Source organism: Pelobates fuscus, chromosome 3 (assembly GCF_036172605.1).
Source record: "Pelobates fuscus isolate aPelFus1 chromosome 3, aPelFus1.pri, whole genome shotgun sequence".
NCBI lineage: Eukaryota > Metazoa > Chordata > Amphibia > Anura > Pelobatidae > Pelobates > Pelobates fuscus.
Window position 1 is genome coordinate 379,925,060 of NC_086319.1, and position 23,911 is coordinate 379,948,970.

A 23,911-nucleotide genomic window follows, 5' to 3' on the forward strand; every position below is an offset into this window, starting at 1 on the left:
TTGGGAGGACTTCCTCCCATGCTGACGTGAGGGGGCCGGCGGTAGCTCCGCCCCTGCTGTGCGCCAGCCGCGCTGTGTGCTACAGAGGGAGCAGGGATATGACGTGTTCATATCCCCGCCCCCTCCACACAGTCCGCGGCACTGCAGGTTGGCGCTCGGCCACGCTACAAGAAGTGACCGGCAGGAGAGGGGAGCTGTGCGCTTCCCTCCTGCCGGTCACCCGGACTTTTGCGCCCCCGGGCTGGTGCGCCCTAAGGCGGCCGCCTGAGCCGCCTTATGGACGCGCCGGCCCTGCATGGGGGTACTCTTGTAAGTACTTGTAAGACATCGCTGAACACAAATTTGAGTATTTTAGAGCAGTAAAATGTACGATGACAATATCATTTATTAAACGGCAGGTTTATATTGGAAAAAATGCAAAAAAAAAAAAAATGAACACTAAATTTGTCCAGGGTTTGTGACTAAATGGCTTTAAAAAAGACTGGACATACCCCATTTTCCATACCCTTGGTTGTGTACTTTTACAAATAGCATGCCATCGTGGGGGTAATTCTTATTCCTGGGCTGCCACACGGTCTCAAAGGCAACATGGGCCCAGCAAACCAACCTGGAACATTTCAATATGTAAAAACGGAAATGGGCACATTCTTTGTTTGACGTTGTAACTTTCCAAAATCCCATGAAACATGTACATGGGGGTCATCGTTGTACTCGTGGGACATCACAGAATATAAATATGTGTGTTTTATTGCAGTAATAGCTAACTGTATAATGACATTCAAATGGCATGCAGAACTTGGAAAAATAACTACATTTCTTAATTTCTCAATTTTCTTTTAGATTGTATTTATATTAAATTGTGTTCCATATATAAATATATGATGTGAAATGAAAGCCCTGTTTCTCCTGAACAAAATTATATTTAAGTGTGGGTTCACTTAATATGAAAGAAGTAAATTATGGTTGAACAGACATACAGCGCAAATTCCAGGTTTTGTTTTGTCAGAACTTGCCTCCGTCCTTAAGGGGTTAAGACACCTGGCCTTCCATTCCTTGTTTTTTTTCACTTATCTCCCACTTCTGTGGAGATCAGCAAACTGCTTAGCCCATGAAAGTTAAAGATTTGCCAGTCATCGTGTTTTCCTGGACACAAATAACTTATCAAGTCTCACGGGCCCTCTAATATGCAGCATTCATATGTTACCGGAGATAATCAAGATATTATAATTTGGAACAGGCCTTGATGCAGCACGTGAAAGCCACATACATCTGGGCAGCACTTTTCATGCAGAGTCAATGAGCAGGTTCGAATGGAAAACATGGGTGATCCTGCCCCAAACTCATGTTACAATGGTTGTGAGAGTTATTCTGGTTAGTTTAGACTTGTGTTTCAGCACTGTATGTGTACCCTGAGCCCATGGTGCATAGTAATATATATATATAGTGTATGTATATTTACATATTCATCTGCGTGTTCGTGTTTCCATACAATAATTTGGAGTAACCGTCAGATTTTTCTATTTTATTTATTTTGTATAAAATAATATATTGCACGTTGCAGCCGTAGAACACCCACATTTCTTCACAACTCTTGTCCAATTCCTTAAATGACCTTATCAGGGCTATTTAATAAAGTGTCAATTATCAGGAAGTGAAAGTGAGCTTGAAATTTAAGGCCAAAACAGGTGAATTGGGAAAACGTCTTTAAGCCTTCTATGCGTCTGGCCCGGCTATATTGGTCTAAAATTAGAAATTCACTTTGAATTCCTGTCATTTCTCACTTTAAATAGTCCTAAAAATGTGTTATTTTTTCACTTTACACTTCCTGCTTATTGCTTACCCATAATCCTTTGTGGCAGAATGTTGTCTCGTGTTGGGGGTTCTAAATTGGTAAAACTAAGGTCCCAGCAGTAAAGTTAGAGCACTGTTTGTTTTTTAACCTGGGGTTTGGTTTCAGGAAGCTGTGGTGTTTGAGTGAAGTAATTTGAGAAGGAGGAGGGGTGTGGGGTCAGGCATTGTGTTGTATTTTACAGGCTAAAGGGCTCAGAGAGAAAAGGACAAGACTCAGAGAAGGCTGCTTGCTGTTAAAAAGGTAAGAAATGGTGGCTATGTCCCCCCCACCCCCCAGCCACATGTCTCCTCTCACTTGGCTGATGGAGTCTCTGCCTGCACTGTGTATTTTCGTTGTACTTTACCATAAATCTATTTATTTAAGTTTCACTGCATATAGCCAGTGCTCTAAGATCAGTATTTTATTTAGAGACCCCCTTTAAAACTATACATATATCAGGGCTGGACTCCAAACCCTACAGCCCTAGGGAATGCATTTTACACATGCATAAAAACATGGTTTGGCAAACTAAATGGAAACCTTTTTTCAATGTTCTAATTGCTACATCTGGCAAAGCATCATGGGAGTTGTAGTTCTGCAATAGCTGGGGATTTACCTTTTTGTCAGCCCCACTGTACAGTATATTAATTAGCGCTTCACACATCAGATCTGCTTTTGTGGGTTTGTGTGTGTGTGTTAATCTTGACTTCTTAACACCCTGCACATCACTGATAACTAGTAGATAAACTATCTGCCTGTAGCAAAGTTTCCTGCTAATACACTTATTCTCACAGACCCGGCACACTTTGTACACACAGTTTATTATTTTATGGTGTTGACATATTCCGCAGTGCTTTACGGTTACACAGTGCGTATGTATTACCGTAAAATACTTGACCAAGTACTTTTATTGACAAATAAAGAATTGAAGGGGGATCTGCTCAAACCAGCTTACAATATAGGAGATAATTATAAACCTGTACATTGTAACACCTTAACCACCCCAGCCCTGCATCTACTAACGCACAACATGTGTACACAGTATAGATAGTCTATGTAACTCTCTCCTAGAACACAGTATATGTACATGGAATACTGGAGTAAGTTTGTCACATTCTTATGGCGAGACGTGTTTACACAGTACAGCTGGAGTTGGCGTGCAATGCTCGTACACTGTGATGTGTACACAACACAGCTGGAGTTGGTGTGTAATAACCGAATACTGAGATTTATACTCCGTACAGTTGTGTCTAATGCTTCTACATCTGGACGCAACATAGACCACTTGTAATCTGTGACGAGTAAAGGCGAGGGGTATGTATGTATTGTGGGGTGCTACCTCACACCTTGCGGATTCTCACATCTAGGTAATAAAAATACTGTCCCTGTCCCCTCTTAGTCAGAGGGCCTTCCCTCTGATAATGGCACTTATGTATAGCATGTTTAGGATCACACTAGGGTACAGAGGTGTACCTTGCGATCACAGCGATTGCTCCCAGTGCACATTGATGTAAAGACACTTGCGATCATTCTGGTTGTTGTTTGCGAAGTAAATTTGTAATGTCAGAGAAAGTTACTTTATCGACCCAAGATGAGAAAATGATGTACCGTTATTCCATCTTCTAGACACACTGTGCTATTTTATTCGAGATTCTAATATGTGCTGATGGTCTGGCTATTTCCTTAGACCACCTTTGTCCAAATAACTACGCAGTCACCTTCCCTAAGGCACTAACATCCCACCAAATAAACAGAAAATTAGGAATGTATTGCACTCTTGGGGATCTCCAAAGTAATGAACAGGGATAATCATTGGAGTTGCTTATTTATTGTGGAAAATGGTAATAAAATTACACCAGGCAGTAAACAAAATAATGTACAAGGAAAATAAATCTAACTTTTTAAGCAACTACAAGCATTGTCCCTGTAAATTACTTTGAAGATTCTCAAGAGTGCAATATATGCCTTATTTTTATTTTTTCATTTATCTTGATTTTCGTTGGTAGTTTATTTGCACCGCATCATCCAATTGCACTTTGAGTACTTTTTAAATTATCTCCTTAATTTTTTTTCCTGCAACATACATTGGGGAAAGCAGCAAAATAGTAGTTTTATGTTACTTTGGATTGAGCACTAACATCCCATCATTGTGTTTTATTACACTGTATGAAGAGCAGATTGCTTTATTTGGGTGGATTATGCAAGATTAGAACTTTAAACTGAAAAAATACTAGCTTTAAGTAGTCTTTTCAAGTATTTCAGGATGTCCTCTAAACAAGGACAAATTCTTATTTTCCCCAAACCCAACTGACCGGTCCTTCCATGTTCCTATTTGTGTTACACCCTCCATCTACCAAATCTGCTTTTACAGCCCATGCAGCCATACTAACTACCCATGCCTCCCCTTAACTACACAACAGGCAGGTTGTGACCGCCTCTCTGTAAATAGACAGCATGTGACTAACAAACACAGGTTTTGGTCACTTGACCATTGTTTGGCTGATAAAAACCTATGTGGTCAGCAGTCATGTGACCATTCTGGAATGGTGCAACATTCTCGAATCATTAACCCTAATTGGGTTTAACCCTGCCCTCTTAATCTGTGTAGGAAGGCAATACCGATCTGTGTCAACATTTTTTTTTTTTTTTTAAATCCAGTTTTTTTTTAGTAGTTTATAGTGGAAGGACTCTGTAAACACAGCATTTTATTTTGAAATGCTGCACATACTGAGATATTGCAGCTACTGACTGGAGGTTAGTATGCACAGACCCTCATTTCATTGACTGAGCGCTATCGGCTGACACCATCCGCCAATGAATGAATTGCAGTATCGTTGGAGCTATAGAAGCCAGATTTCATCTAGTCGGCATTCATTCAGGACCGCCGGTGGGACCCATGTAGTAACCAGTCCTGAATGAATGCCGACTAGATGACATCTGGCTTCTATAGCTTTAACGATACTGCAATTCATTCATTGGCAGATGGTGTCAGCCGATTGCGCTCAGAACCACTGTAAAATGGTTTGCCCCCTTACCAAGGAACAGTGCCATGGTACTCCTGGGATCATAACGACTACAGTAGGCTGTCATGGTACTTTTGAGTAATCCTTTAACGTGGTCTGGCTCTGTCTATGGACTTTGAATAATTTGCAAAGACCACCGACGGTGACTTTCCAGCAGGGCGTCTGGTGGCCCAAGGGGCAGGCAAAGTTGAGTTTAAAATACCCGAAGTAGTCTCTAGTAGACGGCGCTAGCCTCTTCTGGCTGGTCCTCTTCTGCAGCGTCAGGAGCCGACATCACTGCTGTACTCTCGCACATACTCAAGAGTAAAGCATTGAGGTTTAAGGATGATCGCACTGGTGATGGCTAGGGGATTGACACTTCTTATTTTATTTACTTATTATTGCTATTTATAAAGCGCCAACAGATTCCGCAGCGCTGTACAACTAGTGGAGAAACGTACAATATACACAGACAAATACAAGAGGTAAGAGAGCCCTGCCCATAAGCTGATATCTAGCCATTGGAGCTCTTTTATACAAAGTGCTCGGCTAGATGGCCCGTGAGCTAACAATCTAAAGGATACCATGGGGATTTGAGACAAGAGGTAGCATGGGAAGTTTGGAGGTGATGGCTGAACGAGTTAACAGAGAAGCAGCTATTGGTAAGATGTTAGGGGAATGAAGAGGTAATTGGGTGAGAATCTCAAACAGCTGGAGGAGCATGCTATCTATTTAGGGGGAGCCTGGGTGGGTGGGAAGTGGGGAGAAAAAATGCAGTCTTACACTGAGTTGAGTGAGGCCTGAAGAACAGAGAATGGGGTTGAACAGTTATATGGAGGTATTTACAACTGGGGAGGAAAAAAGAGGGGGAGAAGGGTAGAGTATCCATGTGTTCTATACTATTGAAAAGTTTAGCAACCAAATTCTATCACCCAAAATATTAATAACTGTCTACATGAAATATTGGTCAGAAACATTAAATGACTATAGTACATACTGCATGCACAGAATATTACAAACTACAGGTAAAATGGCTACAAATCTATAGTAATACATGAGAATGTTAGCAATACGGGAGGTGGAGTATCTTCCAGCTTCAGTCAGTACCTGAGAGTGGTAGGTGTTTCACTGCAGGAGGGAAAATGCAGTCTTTCACTGAGTTGAGGTGCTTGTCCACCCAGTGCCAAGAAGTGTCAGGATAAGGAAAACCCTGTTTTTTTGCTATAAGTCTCCCCCTACCCTCCTTCCCCCTCCGCCCAAAGTGTATGAAAATGGTTTTACAATTTAAAGAACTACCTTCAAAGAATATTTGAACCATTTAATTTTTGTAGTTAGAGGGTGACAAACATGCACACAATACCCTAAATGTTTTTGCCTTGTAGGAAACCGTGTTGTGTCACAAGGTGCTACAAATTTGTCACCCCCATGCTGTTATCTAGTATTGTGACAGTGCGGCTAGGGGTTTAGGGGAGCAAAATCATATCATCTGTGTTCAACCACACTAATTCACATGCAAATTGTCCAGCATTTTGTGCATGGAAGACTATTATTTTTTTTAATTTGTCTGGTGGGAAATCTTATTGATGTAAATGGCAAATTATAAAATATAATAGTTGAATTTGAAAATATCTTCAACTCTGACATATTTTTTTTTTTACCTGCATTTCGACTTCATTCAAAAACTTGAAATTCACTTGTATTTTCTCCCTAATTCCTGGTTTGAGACATAAACCTCCCTGTGTTTCCCAGATAGAGATTTTAGTGCTCTTGTTCAAACTTACAAATATCTCCTTTTGATGTAACCTTTACCTCTTCCAGGTCGCACAATGAAGAATACAATTATCCTGTTTACCTTCCTGTCATCCTTCTTTGAGGGGACATCCACTTACCCAATGGACCCTCTCCCTTCCCTTCGATTTGTGACAATTGGTGACTGGGGAGGCATCCCCTTGCCGCCCTACTACACCAAGCAGGAAACACTGGTTGCAGATGAGATGGGCAAAATTGTGGCCAAATGGGGTGCGGATTTTGTTCTTTCTGTTGGAGACAATTTCTACTATGATGGCATCACAGATGTAACGGATTTCAGATTTAAGGTGACAAAGATTTGTACTCCTGGCATGCACACACTCCATTTCAAATGACCTCATAAGATAGATCTTTATAATTATGTTTAAGATCAGTGGTGGAACTACCGCCAGGGGGCCATCCGACAGCAATGTGTCTTGAGGGGCCGGCTCTCTGGCCTTTTACTAGTGGGACTGGAACCTTCTGATAATGGCAACGCTGGGAGACAGCGAGAGCAGATAAACACTGAGTTACACGGACGAGACATAGCAGAGAGAAAGGGGCCAGATTGGGAGAGCCAGCTCCTAACTCCCAGGGTAGTGAACATAAAATGGCAATAAAACATGTTTTCATCACAGCTTCCCAAGATCACTTCCCTTGTGGTGATCTTAAACAACACAAAAATAACAGAACAAAAAAAGCAGAATACAGCTTTGTATCTGAAATATAAAGCTTAGCAAAACATAGCGTGACACTGTATGATGGCATAAGTGTGTACATTAAGTAGATTGCACTCACAAACATGCAGCAAGCAAGAGTGCCTCAGAAAAGCCTCCACCGAACCCACTGAGGGGCCAGGACCTCATTTTACCTCATTTCACCAGACAGGAACCAGGTATTAGAATCGGGATCAGTGGTATCAATTATTTATTTACATTTAAAATACTAACTTTTATTTTAAAATAGGGCAGAGGGGGAAAGCAGGCGGGGGTGTGGGAGTGGAGATCTATCTTGGTAATTCTGGACTGCCTAGGTAATATGTGCTGGGGGTGCAACTTGCCCCTGGCACATAATTGCCAATAACTCAATATGTACAGTGTTTCAAACCGAAGCCCTGCACATACTGACTCCTACCACCACGACCACTTCAAATCACTAAAATGGTCATGCTGCTATATTTTGTTTGAAGTGTAATAACATGATTAAACGGATGCTCACAGCACTACTATAATCATAATAAGGAGTCAAACCATTTTAGAATGCTTTGATTTGTCAAATGGGATCCCTAAGCCAGTCCTGTCTCCTCGATAGCCCATTGAGAGTTTGAAACCGCTGTTCAGGAACTTGTTAGCTCTCCTGAGCTAAGCCTTGCAGTGCAGTGTTGGGGAAAATATATATATCTGTTTAACATGTGCTTGATTAAGTCTGTGTGTATGGAAGGTCAGGAATTATCTTCAAAGGGAGTTTCTGTTTAGATAGTTGGAAAGATACAGCACCATCACATTTACATATCAACTGGTCTTCAAAGGAGTCTCTATCTAGGAAATCACACCTTAGGTTAGAGGCAAAGGGATGGCTGGGAGAGTTAAAACTTAAATAAAATAACAGGATAGCAAAATAACAGTGATCATCAGTCAGTGTGGTTTAATATAAGAACAGTGACTGAGTCACACCACACAAAAACAAAAGTTTTAGACTTTAGAAAAACAGACTTTTCCAAAATTAGAATATGTGTAAAGGAGTCATTATCAGACTGGAGCAATTTAAATGGAGTCCAAAAGAAATGGGATTATTTAAAAGTTGCACTACTGAAGGCAACAGAAAATTGCATTAGGCTTGTCAGTAAAAGCAAAAAATTCAAGAAACCACTGTGGTACTCCACAGATGTAGCCAAAATAGTAAAAAACAAAAAGTTAGCATTTAGTAATTATAAAAAAAACCAGAGTGAGGAAGACAGAATGACCTATAAGATTAGGCAGAAAGAGGCTAAGCAAGTTATAAGAGCTTCCAAATCACACACAGAAGAGAAAATAGCACAGTCAGTAAAAAAGGGGGACAAAACCTTTTTTAGATACATAAATGAGAAAAGAAAAGTAAAACAAGGATTAGTTAGATTAAAAACAAAAGAAGGAAGGTATGTAGATGAGGATAAAGGTCTAGCTGACTGCCTCAATGAATATTTTTGTTCGGTATTTACAGATGAAAATGAAGGAAAGGGACCTCAGTTAAGAAAAAGGATAAATGAGTCATTTATTAAACGTGAGTTTACATAGGAAGAGGTTCTATTTCAACTGTCAAAAGTAAAGACATAAGTCAATGGGACCTGATGGAATACACCCAAAGCTATTAAAAGAGCTTAGTGGTGTACTAGCAAAACCATTAACAGATTTATTTAACCAATCATTGATAACAGGAGTAGTCCCAGAAGATTGGAAGTTAGCGAATGTTGTGCCCATTCACAAGAAAGGTAATAGGGAGGAGTCGGGCAACTATAGGCCAGTAAGCCTAACTTCAGTAGTGGGGAAAGTGATGGAAACCATGTTAAAGGATAGGATTGTTGAACATCTAAAAACACATGGATTTCAAGATCAGAGACAACATGGGTTTACTTCAGGGAGATCATGCCAAACTAATCTTATTGATTTTTTTGATTGGGTAACTAAAATTATAGATCAGGGTGGTGCAGTAGACATTGCTTACCTCGATTTCAGTAAGGCTTTTGACACTGTTGCACATAGAAGGCTTATCAACAAACTACAATCTTTGAGTTTGGATTCCAATATTGTTGAATGGGTAAGGCAGTGGCTGAGTGACAGGCAACAGAGGGTTGTAGTCAATGGAGTATATTCGAAGCTTGGGCTTGTCACCAGTGGGGTACCTCAGGGATCTGTACTTGGACCCATTCTCTTTAATATTTTTATTAGTGATATTGCAGAAGGTCTTGATGGTAAGGTGTGTCTTTTTGCGGATGATACTAAGATATGTAACAGGGTTGATGTTCCAGGAGGGATAAGCCAAATGGAAAATGATTTAGGTAGACTAGAAAAATGGTCAGAGTTGTGGCAACTGACATTTAATGTGGATAAGTGCAAGATAATGCATCTTGGACGTAAAAACCCAAGGGCAGAGTACAGAATATTTGATAGAGTCCTAACCTCAACATCTGAGGAAAGGCATTTAGGGGTGATTATTTCTGATGACTTAAAGGTAGGCAGACAATGTAATAGAGCAGCAGGAAATGCTAGCAGAATGCTTGGTTGTATAGGGAGAGGTATTAGCAGTAGAAAGAGGGAAGTGCTCATGCCATTGTACAGAACACTGGTGAGACCTCACTTGGAGTACTGTACACAGTACTGGAGACCCTATCTTCAGAAGGATATTGATACCTTAGAGAGAGTTCAAAGAAGGGCTACTAAACTGGTTCATGGATTGCAGGATAAAACTTACCAGGAAAGGTTAAAGGATCTTAACATGTATAGCATGGAGGAAAGACGAGACAGGGGGGATATGATAGAAACATTTAAATACATAAAGGGAATCAACACAGTAAAGGAGGAGACTATATTTAAAAGAAGAAAAACTACCACAACAAGAGGACATAGTCTTAAATTAGAGGGACAAAGGTTTAAAAATAATATCAGGAAGTATTCCTTTACTGAGAGGGTAGTGGATGCATGGAATAGCCTTCCAGCTGAAGTGGTAGAGGTTAACACAGTAAAGGAGTTTAAGCATGCGTGGGATAGGCATAAGGCTATCCTAACTATAAGATAAGGCCAGGGACTAATTAAAGTATTTAGAAAACTGGGCAGACTAGATGGGCCGAATGGTTCTTATCTGCCGTCACATTCTATGTTTCTATGTTTCTATAGACAACACTTTGGGCCTTGGAAAAGTAAATCACATTTACATATCAATTGAGCTGAGGAATTTGCTATTTACAACATGGGAACCAATTCCTTTAAAAATAGAAGATACTGACATCACATTAGATTAGGTTTGGTAAGACACACATGCTGCACACAACATCTCACAGCACATACACAATGTAGCCGATATTATTAGCTAGATGGAATGTATGAGGTTATGAATGTATTGTAACTCTGTAATACTATAACTCTGTAACATTCTTCTTCTGTAATATTTAATTGGGCAGATTCTAAGTAAAGATTTCTCTCTGGTAAGAACTATGGTGTTGGCTGTTTATTTGTAATATTGGGTAGAATACCTTAGTAGTGCTAGTCATATATTTATCTGGACAAGGGGATAAAGATATATGTTGGTTCTTGGAAGAGGTGACACAGGGATATTACATTCACTATTCAAACACAACGCAGAGTGGATTTCTCTCAAATGGATACCAATTGGAAGTCTTGGTGGTGAGAGAAGGATTATACAACATGCAGGTCCAGCTCATTATATGGACAATGAGCTACACCCTGCAATGCTGCGCTGTAGTGGAGACAGAAAGCAGTGCCTGGTGGAACCGTGGGGGTGGATTTACCAGGCAACCTGTGGCACCATAACCACTACAGAGCACTGTAAGTTTTGATAATATTAAGCACATCTTTTCCACGATCCATCTTTTATCCAAGATCTGCATGTGATTACACTTCATAACTTTTTCTTCATTGCCAGCAAGGACATGTAAGTGTGTTTTTTGTTTTTTTTAATGTATTTTTTTTTAATGCAGAGTACATATGAGTCTGTTTTCAATGCTGATTCGCTCAAGAATGTACCATGGTACATAACTGCAGGAAATCACGATCACAATGGGAATGTGTCGGCTCAGATTGCGTACTCCAAGGTGTCCCCTCGCTGGTAAGCCTTGTTCGATCTATCTTTCTATCTATCTGTACTGGTTTCATAATAAGCTGAAACTCAATGTGTGGTAACCTTGAGAACAGACAAACCTGTATTGTCCCCTCCCCTGTGACTAGTGCCCAGTCTAGTTCTAAATGATAAATCTACAAACACGATGAAAGAGAATCTAACACTAAGTCCATAATGGTTGTGGAGTAATTAGGGCATAACTCAACATAGACCGCTCTTGACAAAGGCGCATATCGGCACCGAAACGCGCGTCGAGCAGACGCTCCACTGGTCAGCTTTTGTATGCCTTAGCAACTTGCTATTACTATAAATCTTAACGATCTCCCTGGCAAATAGGCAGTTTCTGTTTTTAGGCAGTAGTAGATGCGTTAGTATTGGCTATTTTAGGTAGATGATAGGCTGCTTTGAAGCAGCAGTGTTTAGCTTATTTCACACTGGCTATATATATCTAGTTTATGAGGGGTTACCCTGAAGCAGTTATTTACAGATTTTGGGGGGGTATCTTTTCTATACTATTTTTAATCTCTGTATCTTCATGGTGTATCCTATATGGGACTACTTGTTTCTTCACTTATGAGCGGACCAATTTAGGTCTGCATACTTGTCTGTCATCTATATATTATTATATTGGCTCTGAGCACTTGACCATAAGGGATATTACACTAGGGGAAATGTCTTATTCAATTGTCGGTTTCCCAACTGTTCTAGTTTCTCAGCCTGGGGTTTACTGCTTTGGATTACCCCATATATTCAAATTTCTTTTTCTTTCTATGGTTTCTTTTTTTTTTTTTTTTTTTTTTTGAATTCTTTATTTTTGTTGTGCATTGTTTAACAATCGGCTTGTTCAGCCACAATAGCTGTCTCAAGCCAGCGGAACATGCATGAGTACAGTACAGTTGTAGTTATGTAGTATAGAACAGGCACATTAATTGAACTACTATGGCATAAGGGTGCCGGCACATTTTTAAATATTGATTACTTGAATAACAGGTTAGTCCGAAATGTAAAGCATATTAGCAACAAATTAACAACAAGATAAGGTCCATAGCCCTACGGATTATAAAGTGGTTACACTGGCCCAGTGTGCGGGCCATAATAAGGTTATTATTCTTTTCTCGCTAACCACCTCGTGAGTCAATTTTGTGTGTTTTTAACTAGGCTAAGCAGGCTAGGCCCATATAAGCAGGAAAACAAAAGCAAAACTAAAAAATGTGAGTCTGTAGCTACCGGTTCATATGAGGTATTTGGTTTACCGTGAGGGGTCTGTTGCGCTGTCGTTCTACTTTATTCTACGCTGAGGTGTAGTTGTGTAGTGGCTTATGGGCTCGGTTTATATGTGCTATGGGGCCGCGCTTACAAAGTCGAAGGTATGGTTTATAGTGTATACTGGATCCTCTATGGCAGGTGTGTCTCTGGGACTCTTCCCCCTGACCATTCGCTTATATCTTAATATTTTACACTAAGTACATGTATGGAAATGCAAACTGGAAATATTAATGAATTAAAGCATTAAAGCATAAGAGACAGGTAAATGCGAACAGTAAGGCAGTTGTATCATGAGCAGCATTAGTGGTTGGGCAGTTCTCTCCCAAAGGATTCAGGTGGTGGTGACAGTCTGCATAGTGCGGACGGGTCCGCCTGGAACGAAGGGTTCGGAGGTGGCAGGATTCCATCTGTGAGGCTTGTGGGTCGTGTGCTGTCGCCGCATGGCGTCCACAGGTAGGCCCAGAGTGGGTAGAAGGGCTTCAGCCTCCTGTAAGTCCGCTACTAGATGTGTGACCTCTCCATTCAGGACTTGGAGTTTGCAGGGTGAGCGCCATCTGTAGTGGATGTCGCTCTCACGGAGCAGAGTGGTGAAAGGCTTCAGGGTAGAGCGCCAGGCCATAGTTCCCCGGGATAGGTCAGAGTAAAATGATAAAGTCATGTCCTCGAAGGCGATCGGCGTGGTATTTCGGATGGCGGCCATTATGGATGCTTTGTCCTGACGCTTGTGGAATTTAATGATTAGGTCCCTGGTTGCTGTTGGTGGGGCCGTGGGTGGCTTAGGTATCCTAAATATGCCCTCAAAACCCACTCCTTTGGCCTGCTTTGGCGGTAATATTGTGCTCACCAGACGCCTCACTAGGTGGGGGAGTTCAGCCTCAGGGACAGATTCGGTTATGCCCCTTACCTTGAGGTTCTGGGCCCGTCTGGAGTCCTCCATTGCTGCCATGGCCTGCTCCACCTTTGCTTGCTGTTGTTGCAACAGTTTTGTCTCCTGCTGGAGTGAGGCTATCTGCTTAGTGTGCGTGTGGGAGTCGTGCTCCACAGTTGCCACGCGGTCGGTGAGGCCTTTCAAGTCCCTCCGCATGTCTGCGACGTCCTCCTGGAAGTTTCGTCGGAGTTCTGCCAGCAGCTCCTTCATTTCGGATTTCGTGACCGGAGCTGTGTCGGGCTGTGTAGCAGGTTTCACGGTAGGTTTCTCCGGTGCCCGCTTCGTGGGCAGGCAGATCTCGTCCGGTTCTGAGAGCAAGTTGTCTGAATCCTCAAAGCCGTCCATGTAAGCGGCCATGACAGGCTCTGGGGCGCCATGTGCTCGCCTCCACAGATCTCCTATGCTGGTGCCCTGTCGGGGCGGATCAGGTTTCGGTTTCTTGCTCTTTCTGCCCATGACCACTGCTTTCTCAGGTGGCTGGTCTGCTTTGCTTTGCTTTTGGGGGGTGATATTTCGGATTTTGGGTTCTTTTAGTGCAATTTCGCCGGGAGCTCCCTGTGCTTGCGACCTGTCGGTTCGGCAGTTGGCTCCGCCCCCTTTCTATGGTTTCTTAACGATTAGTTAAGTTGATTAATAAGACAGTCACTGGTTAACACCATACAGGGCCTTCTTCACTCTACAAGTTGTGCCTATAATCCATTACACTGCCTTAGGATCAGTCTGCTGTTCTTTATCTACATTTATTGTTCTATATTGGATACTATATCAGACTTTCCTAGCCCCCAGCAGCTCATAAGACTTAGCTGGGTGCTTTCATTTGTATGCAATTTTGCAACATAGCATCAGGTTACATTCACCTGCTTTCTAGTCTATTTCCAGGCTGGGAAATTATTCTGACTATCTCTATAAGACCCATCTGCTTGGCCAATTTTATTTATTTTCAATTTTTTCACTTCATCACATTTTTGTGATGTTTTTGTATCATCCTCATAGGGATTTAATAAAGTTGTTAATTATCATTTTTTAAGGTTTTCTTATTCCTATGTTGGACTAGTACTTTAATAAGGGTAATAGGATTGGTACTGGGCTTGTTTTTCACTAGTCTGTACTAATCTTCTTATTAACTAGTTCCAAATGAGATTTGGCCAGTGTGAGTCATTAATGGAACACTATAGTCACCTAAATTACTTCAGCTAAATAAAGCAGTTTTAGTGTATAGATCATTCCCCTGCAATTTCACTGCTCAATTCACTGCCATTTAGGAGTTAAATCACTTTGTTTCTGTTTATGCAGCCCTAGCCACACCTCCCCTGACTATGATTGACAGAGCCTGCATGAAAAAAAAAACTGCTTTCACTTTCAAACAGATGTAATTTACCTTAAATAATTGTATCTCAATCTCTAAATTGAACTTTAATCACATACAGGAGGCTCTTGCAGGGTCTAGCAAGCTATTAACATAGCAGGGAATAAGAAAATCTTAATTAAACAGAACTTGCAATAAAGAAAGCCTAAATAGGGCTCTCTTTACAGGAAGTGTTTATGGAAGGCTGTGCCAGTCACATGCAGGGAGGTGTGACTAGGGTTCATAAACAAAGGGATTTAACTCCTAAATGGCAGAGGATTGAGCAGTGTGGCTGCAGGGGCATGTTCTATACACCAAAACTGCTTCATCAAGCTAAAGTTGCTCAGGTGACTATAGTGTCCCTTTAATGAAGGCACCTATACAGTTTGCATATCAGACTGATCCACCAGAGCAGTCCCCTGTGCATGGAAGATACAGCAGATCCGCCGTTGTTTTGATCAATCTTGTCACTGTTCTATGGCTGTTGCCCTGCTATCAACATTGAGCATGTATTCTAAATATTGATTATGTTTTAAACTCTGAGGAAAAACCCCAAGAATTTGTCTGGTTTTTAAATAATAATTTTTTAATGTTTTTAAAGGAACAGAGTAGGCACCATAACCACTTTGACAGGTTGCTTCCACACTGTCATTCTCTGAAGTTCTGCCTGTGCATAACACTCAGAATGACAGGTGGATGCGTATTAGGGACTTTAACTTGTGGCTTGGTGAATGGTGTCGGGAGCAAGGATTTGTCTTTATTTCTCATGGTAGCTCTGTTTGGAATGGAAATAAACTGTACAAAAAAGATGGTTTGCATCTTTCTCAAAAGGGAACAAATGTGCTCAGTGAGCAGTTCAGAGGTTTTGCTAGGATGTATTTAAACTAGAAGGGGGGGGGGGGGCAAAAGGGTGATAAAACATCAATCCAATTGTCCCCCAAAACAAGGACAGAAGGTGCCTGTAGCAAGTGTGTTAAAAAATGATAAGCTTAGAGTCATGTCTACAAATGCTCGCAGTCTAGGGAATAAGATCCATGAACTTGTGGCAATAATGCCAACTGATAGTGTAGATTTAGTCGCTGTTACTGAGACATTGTATAATGAGAAAAATGACTGGGACATAGCAATACCAGGGTACTCTTTATATAGAAAAGACAGGGAAGGCAAGAAAGGTGGCCTTGTATGTGAAGGATAGCATAAAATCTAGCCTAATAAAGGTTAGTGAGGCGAACATAGAGTCCGTTTGGGTTACGTTAGAATTTGGTAATCACACAGTAACTCGTGTAGGTGTTATTTATAGGCCCCCAGGACAAATTGAAGAGTTAGATAATCTACTAGTTGAAGAAATGGCTAAAATGACAATGAAGGGGGAAGTTATCATCATGGGTGACTTTAATCTTCCTGATGTAAATTGGAAAACAAAAATAGCTACTTGTGCCAGGAGCACACATATTCTAAACTCCCTACTGGGATTGTCTCTAAAACAAGTCGTTGAGGAGCCGACTCGTAAAGAGGCCATACTAGATTTAGTGTTAACAAATGGAGATTTGGTATCCGATATTACTGTAGGTGAAAGTTTAGGATCCAGTGATCATAAGTCAGTGTGGTTTAATATTATAACAGTGACTGAGTCACACCACACAAAAACAAAAGTTTTAGACTTTAGAAAAACAGACTTTTCTAAAATTAGAATATGTGTAAAGGAGTCATTATTAGACTGGAGCAATTTAAATGGAGTCCAAGAGAAATGGGATTATTTAAAAGTTGCACTACTGAAGGCAACAGAAAATTGCATTAGGCTTGTCAGTAAAAGCAAAAAATTCAAGAAACCACTGTGGTACTCCGCAGATGTGGCCAAAATAGTAAAAAACAAAAAGTTAGCATTTAGTAATTATAAAACAAAAACAGAGTGAGGAAGACAGAATGACCTATAAGTTTAGGCAGAAAGAGGCTAAGCAAGTTATAAGAGCTTCCAAATCACACACAGAAGAGAAAATAGCACAGTCAGTAAGAAAGGGGGACAAAACTTTTTTTTAGATACACAAATGAGAAAAGAAAAGTAAAACAAGGATTAGTTAGATTAAAAACAAAAGAAGGAAGGTATGTAGATGAGGATAAAGGTCTAGCTGACTGCCTCAATGAATATATTTGTTCGGTATTTGCAGATGAAAATGAAGGAAAGGGATCTCCGTTAAGAAAAAGGATAAATGAGTCATTTATTACACGTGAGTTTACATAGGAAGAGGTTCTATTTCAACTGTCAAAAGTAAAGACAAATAAGTCAATGGGACCTGATGGAATACACCAAAAATCTATTAAGAGCTTAGTGGTGTACTAGCAAAACCATTAACAGATTTATTTAACCAATCATTGTTAACAGGAGTAGTCCCAGAAGATTGGAAGTTGGCAAATGTTGTGCCCATTCACAAGAAAGGTAATAGGGAGGAGTCGGGCAACTATAGGCTAGTAAGCCTTACTTCAGTAGTGGGGAAAGTGATGGAAACCATGTTAAAGGATAGGATTGTTGAACATCTAAAACCACATGGATTTCAAGATCAGAGACAACATGGGTTTACTTCAGGGAGATTATGCCAAACTAATCTTATTGATTTTTTTTGATTGGGTAACTAAAATAATAGATCAGGGTGGTGCAGTAGACATTGCTTACCTAGATTTCAGTAAGGCTTTTGACACTGTTGCACATAGAAGGCTTATCAATAAACTACAATCTTTGAGTTTGGATTCCAATATTGTTGAATGGGTAAGGCAGTGGCGGAGTGACAGGCAACAGAGGGTTGTAGTCAATGGAGTATATTCGAAGCTTGGGCTTGTCACCAGTGGGGTACCTCAGGGATCTGTACTTGGACCCATTCTCTTTAATATTTTTATTAGTGATATTGCAGAAGGTCTTGATGGTAAGGTGTGTCTTTTTTGCGGATGATACTAAGATATGTAACAGGGTTGATGTTCCAGGAGGGATAAGCCAAATGGCAAATGATTTAGGTAGACTAGAAAAATGGTCAGAGTTGTGGCAACTGACATTTAATGTGGATAAGTGCAAGATAATGCATCTTGGACGTAAAAACCCAAGGGCAGAGTACAGGATATTTGATAGAGTCCTAACCTCAACATCTGAGGAAAGGGATTTAGGGGTGATTATTTCTGATGACTTAAAGGTAGGCAGACAATGTAATAGAGGAGCAGGAAATGCTAGCAGAATGCTTGGTTGTATAGGGAGAGGTATTAGCAGTAGAAAGAGGGAAGTGCACATGCCATTGTACAGAACACTGGTGAGACCTCACTTGGAGTACTGTACACAGTACTGGTGACCAGTGGCGTACATACCAGGGTCGCGGCTGCGACCGGGCCCGGCCCACCAGGGGGCCCGGCCGCCCCTGCGACCCGGTATGTACACTCTGGGCCAGCCTCTTCTCCAGGGGGGCCCAGGAGCCGGCCACCTCCGGGCCCCCCGAGGCTGGCCCTGCTTACACCCGGCGGGCAGTCAGGCTGGCCGGTGCGCGAGGGAGCACTCTCCCCTGAGTGCTTCCTCTTCAGCTCCCTCGCGCACAACACTGATACTGGAGCCGGAAGATGACGTCATCTTCCGGCGCCGGTATCAGTAAGCGGCGCGCGAGGGAGCTGAAGGGGAAGCACTCAGGGGAGAGTGCTCCCTCGCGCACCGGCCAGCCTGATTGCCTGACTTTATTTTTGAAAGTGCATAGATGATTACAAGTTTCAATACTGACAAAGAATGTTGTAGTAGTCGACAATTGGTGACATTTTGGTGTCAGATTCAAGATACATTGCACTTTTTTTTTTTTTTTTTTTTATAAGAAATTCAAGAGTAAACATCGACAGGCATAACAGAATACCAGTAACAATCAGGTTATACATGCTGTCTAAAACAATTTTGCTTGAAATCATAGTGCTATATTTAGTCATATATACTAAATGCTTAGTTACTCATGGGTTAACTTTTTTTTTTTTTTTTGACATTCTGTGTTTATCGGTTTGGTATTTTTGACATAGCGTTAATCGTTACAAAAAGGGATCATTGCATAGGTTAGTACCCCTACATTTGCATTATGAGTCAACAGGTATGCAAGTTCTGATTGCATTAGACTTGTCCTTGGTTAATATATATGTTTATAAAGATCTTTCCTTTCCTCTTTTTTTTTTTCTTCTTTTCCTTTTCCCTTTCCCCCTTTCTCTTTTTTCCTTGATTTAAGCGAGGTACAGGTACCTAATGTAACCAGCAGGCAGGGGATCAGAGCTGTAACTTGCGCAGCATTTTGAAATATACATTCAGATTTAACCCGAGCTTATGTGTGTACGGATTACACTGCCTTTTTAACCCCTTAAGGACCAAACTTCTGGAATAAAAGGGAATCAATACATGTCACACATGTCATGTGTCCTTAAGGGGTTAACAAGGTGTGTGGTTTTTTTTTTTTTTTTTTTTTAGAAATCAATGTATATAATGAAACTGTCAATTCAACACATGTGATTTAGAAATTTACCCACAGCCGCAACGTTTCTCTCAGTACAAGAGCTGCCTACGCCACGTGCAAATCTTGATATATTTAAGAAACAATCTCACACAAATTTGCATCATTTTATTGTAAATGAAGAAACCATGTATACATTACACTTGCTTAAGTTTCCATTCCTCCATACCTTGCTTGTGGATTTGTAAAGGAGTTTGGACTCAATTTAACCCCAAAGCTGCTTCCAGTAACCCCCCCCCCCCCCCCATGTCCCCAACACCACCAGCATCTCTCCTCTGAAAGTACAACATACACAGACAAATACAAAATGTAAAGGGTGCCCTGCCACGGGCACTTGCAAAGGTTATGCACGCACTATCCAGGGAGTACTCCCACCAGGGTGCTCCAGACAGATCCAGGAAAGATTCACTAGAACAATGTAGATCAGGGAACACCTGGTGGTTTCTTCAAAAGTGCAGAAGAAAAACATTTCAGCTCCTTGGAGCCTTTAGCAAGGAGCTGAAGCTTTGTTTTTGTTCTGCAATTTATAATAAAGCTGCCTACTGTAGAGCCCACCAGGTGTGCCCTGATCTATATTGTTCTAGTGAGCTGAGATATAGGAATTGCAGCTATTCTATGTGAATTAGCTAGATGACTCGAGAGCAGATAAGGCAATATTTCAACATCAATCTAAACACAGCACCGTTCCAGGCAAATACGGAACATTATAGAGACATACAGTTGTACAACTCCTCCGTGGAATTCACAAGTCTTTTCAGAAGGCATCTATACATATTTGCTGACGACCAAGAATCGGTTAGGTTGCAAAACAATTGGCCTTCTCTTGCTGGACATCCACTCAGTTCTGTTGGATGTCATATCCCAACCAAACATTCCAGGCCCAAGATGTTAGCTTTCCTAAAATACAACTACCAGTATTTGGCAGCAGGGACTTTAAGGAAACACTCAACTTCTGCAATAAAGGGGACAAGGAAGTTGATGCATTTAATTTGGTGAACAGTGACCCCTACAGGTAGTAGATGCCTATGCTGGATTTTGCCTACTCAAGGGTGACTGGACACAAAGTCACAATATGATTGACTGGGATTATCCTCGTTGTGTGGCTATGTTTGTGTTGTGTAGGAAGCTGTGTAAAAAGAATAAAGGACAACATTGTGATAACAGTGACACAACCATTACCACTATGCACGCACACAGCCAACAGAATAGTGTAGATCATGGGTGCCCAAAAGATAGATCCCAAGATCTTGTAGAACTACAACTCCCATGATGCTTTGCATGCCGTTAGAATGGAAAAGCATCATATAAGCTGTAGTTGTACCTCATCTGGGGATCTACCTTTTTGACACCCCAGGTGTGGATGGATTGGAGTAGCTTTGTATGTTACTCTAAGAAGGGGACGATTAGACCTGCTGTGATTTTGAACACACTTGCTTCCTAAGACTCTTAATACTCTAACTCCTGTGATGTTTTCCTTTGCAGGAAGTATCCTAATTTATACTATGATCTGTCGTTCACAATCCCAAGCACCAATGTGTCAGTCCGACTCCTGCTCATAGACACTGTGACTTTATGTGGGAACTCCGATGATTTCCTCTTGGGGCAACCAGAGGGCCCAGCGGATGAAAAGGTGGCTGTGGAGCAGCTACAGTGGTTGGAGGAGAAACTGCGTGGATCCAAGGAGCAGTACTTGCTGGTGGCTGGACATTACCCGGTGTGGTCTGTGGCAGAGCATGGGCCGACCCACTGCCTAATTAAACACGTGGAACCGCTTTTTAAAAAGTACAATGTCACTGCCTACCTGTGTGGGCATGACCACAACCTACAGGTAACTACCTAAAATCACCAGCAAATGTTTTTTTGGGCAAAATATTCTATTCTGTAGAGAATAAGAGACCGGCAGCAATGGGATTGCACAAACATAACTAACTTAGTGTTGACGTCCTTTTTGCACACAAAGCTTTATATCATGAAACTTTCTGTTTTAAACCCACACTTTGCACACCAACCTTGGCCTCATAATCGTGCTGTGTTTATCTCCCTGTTCGAATCTCTTTAGTTTTTTTTTTTTTTTTTTTTTTTTAACCTTCAGCTTTATGCAACATAACATTAGCCATGCTCCCTCTTTTCACAAACTAGTTTCTTTACTAGACATGTTCTGAGTACATGCTCAGCCTATAAGAGATCAGTGTTGGGGTGGGACTTTTTCGATTGCATACCTTTGAATGTTGGAAGGTATGAGGTACAAAGAGGATAGTAATTGGCTAGGGGATGGAATGATGCCACCAGCCTAGCTCCTAAATAACACATCTAATAAGGAAGTTGCATTGTGAAAAGAGAGTGCATGTCTATAGGTACAGGGTTATTGTTGCAAAAACCTGCAAAAAATAAAAAAGCAAACTTTGAGTATGAATGGAAAAACACAGCATGATTGAGGCCAATATCTTAAAGCAGCACTATCGTGTTAGGAATACTAACATCGTTCTGCCGATCTGCCTGCTTGGCTGAGCTCCTCAAACGTCACGCTGCGACTCTGTTATCAACATGGATACACTTCTACTGGCTGTCTGGAAGACTGCCACAAGAGGCGTGTTTACCCTGCAATGGAAACCTTTAGGGTCTAAAAAAAAAAAAACTAGAAACTCCCTTAACAGCTGGACTGAGGTGAATAACCATGTGTTAAAAAGACCTATCCAGTCAACAATATAACTTAAAGTTAGAAAAGTAGATTCTGGTAATATTAAAATGCTAAAGTAAAAATGTTCTCATTTGCAGTATCTTCAGGATGACGCTGGCATTGGCTACGTACTTAGTGGGGCCGGCAATTTTGTGGAGCACTCTCTGAAGCACAAGGGCAAGGTCCCAGAAGGCTATCTGCGATTCTACGAAGCTGAGCTTGAAAACATGGGGGGTTTTGTCTATGTACAAATAACACCTAAAGAAATGAGCATCACATACATACAGCCAGGGGGCAAATCTCTCTTCCAGACAACCCTGCATCCTCGCTTCATGTAACCTGAAATAATTCTAAAATGCAAGACTGACTTTTACAAATGCACCTTTTTATAAATTTTAGCCGAAAAATTATATGGACTGCACTGACCGAATATAGTATTTTTGGAATATTAAGTGCAGGACGAGTGGTATTTCAAGACACATTTGGTGACCAAGGATTATTATTATATATATATTTTTTTTTATACAAACCTATACCTCCCAGTCTGATGGTAATGAATCAACTAACAATTTTCTTGATTAGACTACGAATATTCTGACCTGTAAATACTATTACGTTAACGTCTTGCCATTCATTTGCTTTAAGAAAAAGCTAAGCAGGGAATGTAAATACTGCTTTTGATTTTAATAATCTTGTTTTATTAAGAAGGGTTTATTGGCAAAAACTGTAAAGTAGAGAAAAAAAAAATGACCATTTTGTGGAAGACTGAAAATTCAATTCTGCCAAATTGGATTTTTTTTTTTTTTCTCCCCAGCTTATCTAATTTGGTCTAAATGCAAGATCGTTTTTCAATCTGCTGAACACCGTTTAGTTAATAAGCCCCCTTTTTAAATGATCATGTTGTGTTTACATTTTAATGTTTACATTTCTGGGAGTTATTGAATTTTCTCTGCTTACTGTGATTAAAATGTGCAGAAAACATCAATAACCTCCATAATCACACTTATCTGTTTTAATGTTGTAAATTTTATATAATTTCATTGGGGAAAAAAAAAGTTTTTTTAGGAAAATTTAAGATTTTATGCGCTGAATTTTCATTTCTGAAACATTGAAGTACTGAATTGTTTTTAATACTTGAATCGTGGTTCTTAAATGTTAGATTCTGCTGATGTATTAGGTTATTGCTGTTGTCTTTTTGACCTCTTAGTTTAAATGCAAAAAGTAAATTTTAATCTCCGTTTCCATGATCTGTTAATTTGTCTGTCATGGTACGTGTGTGTGTGTTTCCCATAATTTATAAAGAAATAAAAAAATAAATGTTACAATGACTTTTTTTTTTTAATGTTTATTTTTTTTTATTTTTCCTGTGTTTTTTAGCTCAATTAGTTTCACTTGAAATTTAGAATTTCTTTGTGAATTAACCTTTCAGAGGAAAAACATTAAGAACCAAATGGCAATTTGCAAGCACTTCATAGTATAGTGAAAAACAATGGTTGTTGTACATGAAATATACAATCGGGAAAAATACGCTCCTTATTAAAGAATGGAGGGGAATAGTCTACCTAGTATTCTAAAGTATCATCTGAGTGAAAAGGTCTTTCACAGTAGGTAAAGAGTGTATAAATTAAACGCCAAACATAAACTACATCAAAGTTGCTTCTATATAACTGGATACTTGTATTTTGATTTCTTTGCCTAAAGCTTGCTGAAAAGTTTGTCTAAAAAGGTGCGTCTTA

The 23,911-nt window shown here is 40.5% G+C and overlaps 1 protein-coding gene across 1 annotated transcript; it reads left to right on the forward strand.

The window, feature by feature from the left end:
• The first annotated feature begins 1,880 nt into the window (after positions 1–1,880).
• ACP5 (acid phosphatase 5, tartrate resistant) lies at positions 1,881–23,363 on the forward strand. The gene is made up of 5 exons (XM_063449525.1): positions 1,881–2,092; positions 6,652–6,929; positions 11,312–11,439; positions 20,981–21,326; positions 22,274–23,363. The coding sequence occupies exons 2-5, from the start codon at positions 6,660–6,662 to the stop codon at positions 22,511–22,513; spliced, it is 984 nt and encodes a 327-aa protein (XP_063305595.1). The 5' UTR covers positions 1,881–2,092; positions 6,652–6,659; the 3' UTR covers positions 22,514–23,363.
• The last annotated feature ends 548 nt before the right edge of the window (positions 23,364–23,911 follow it).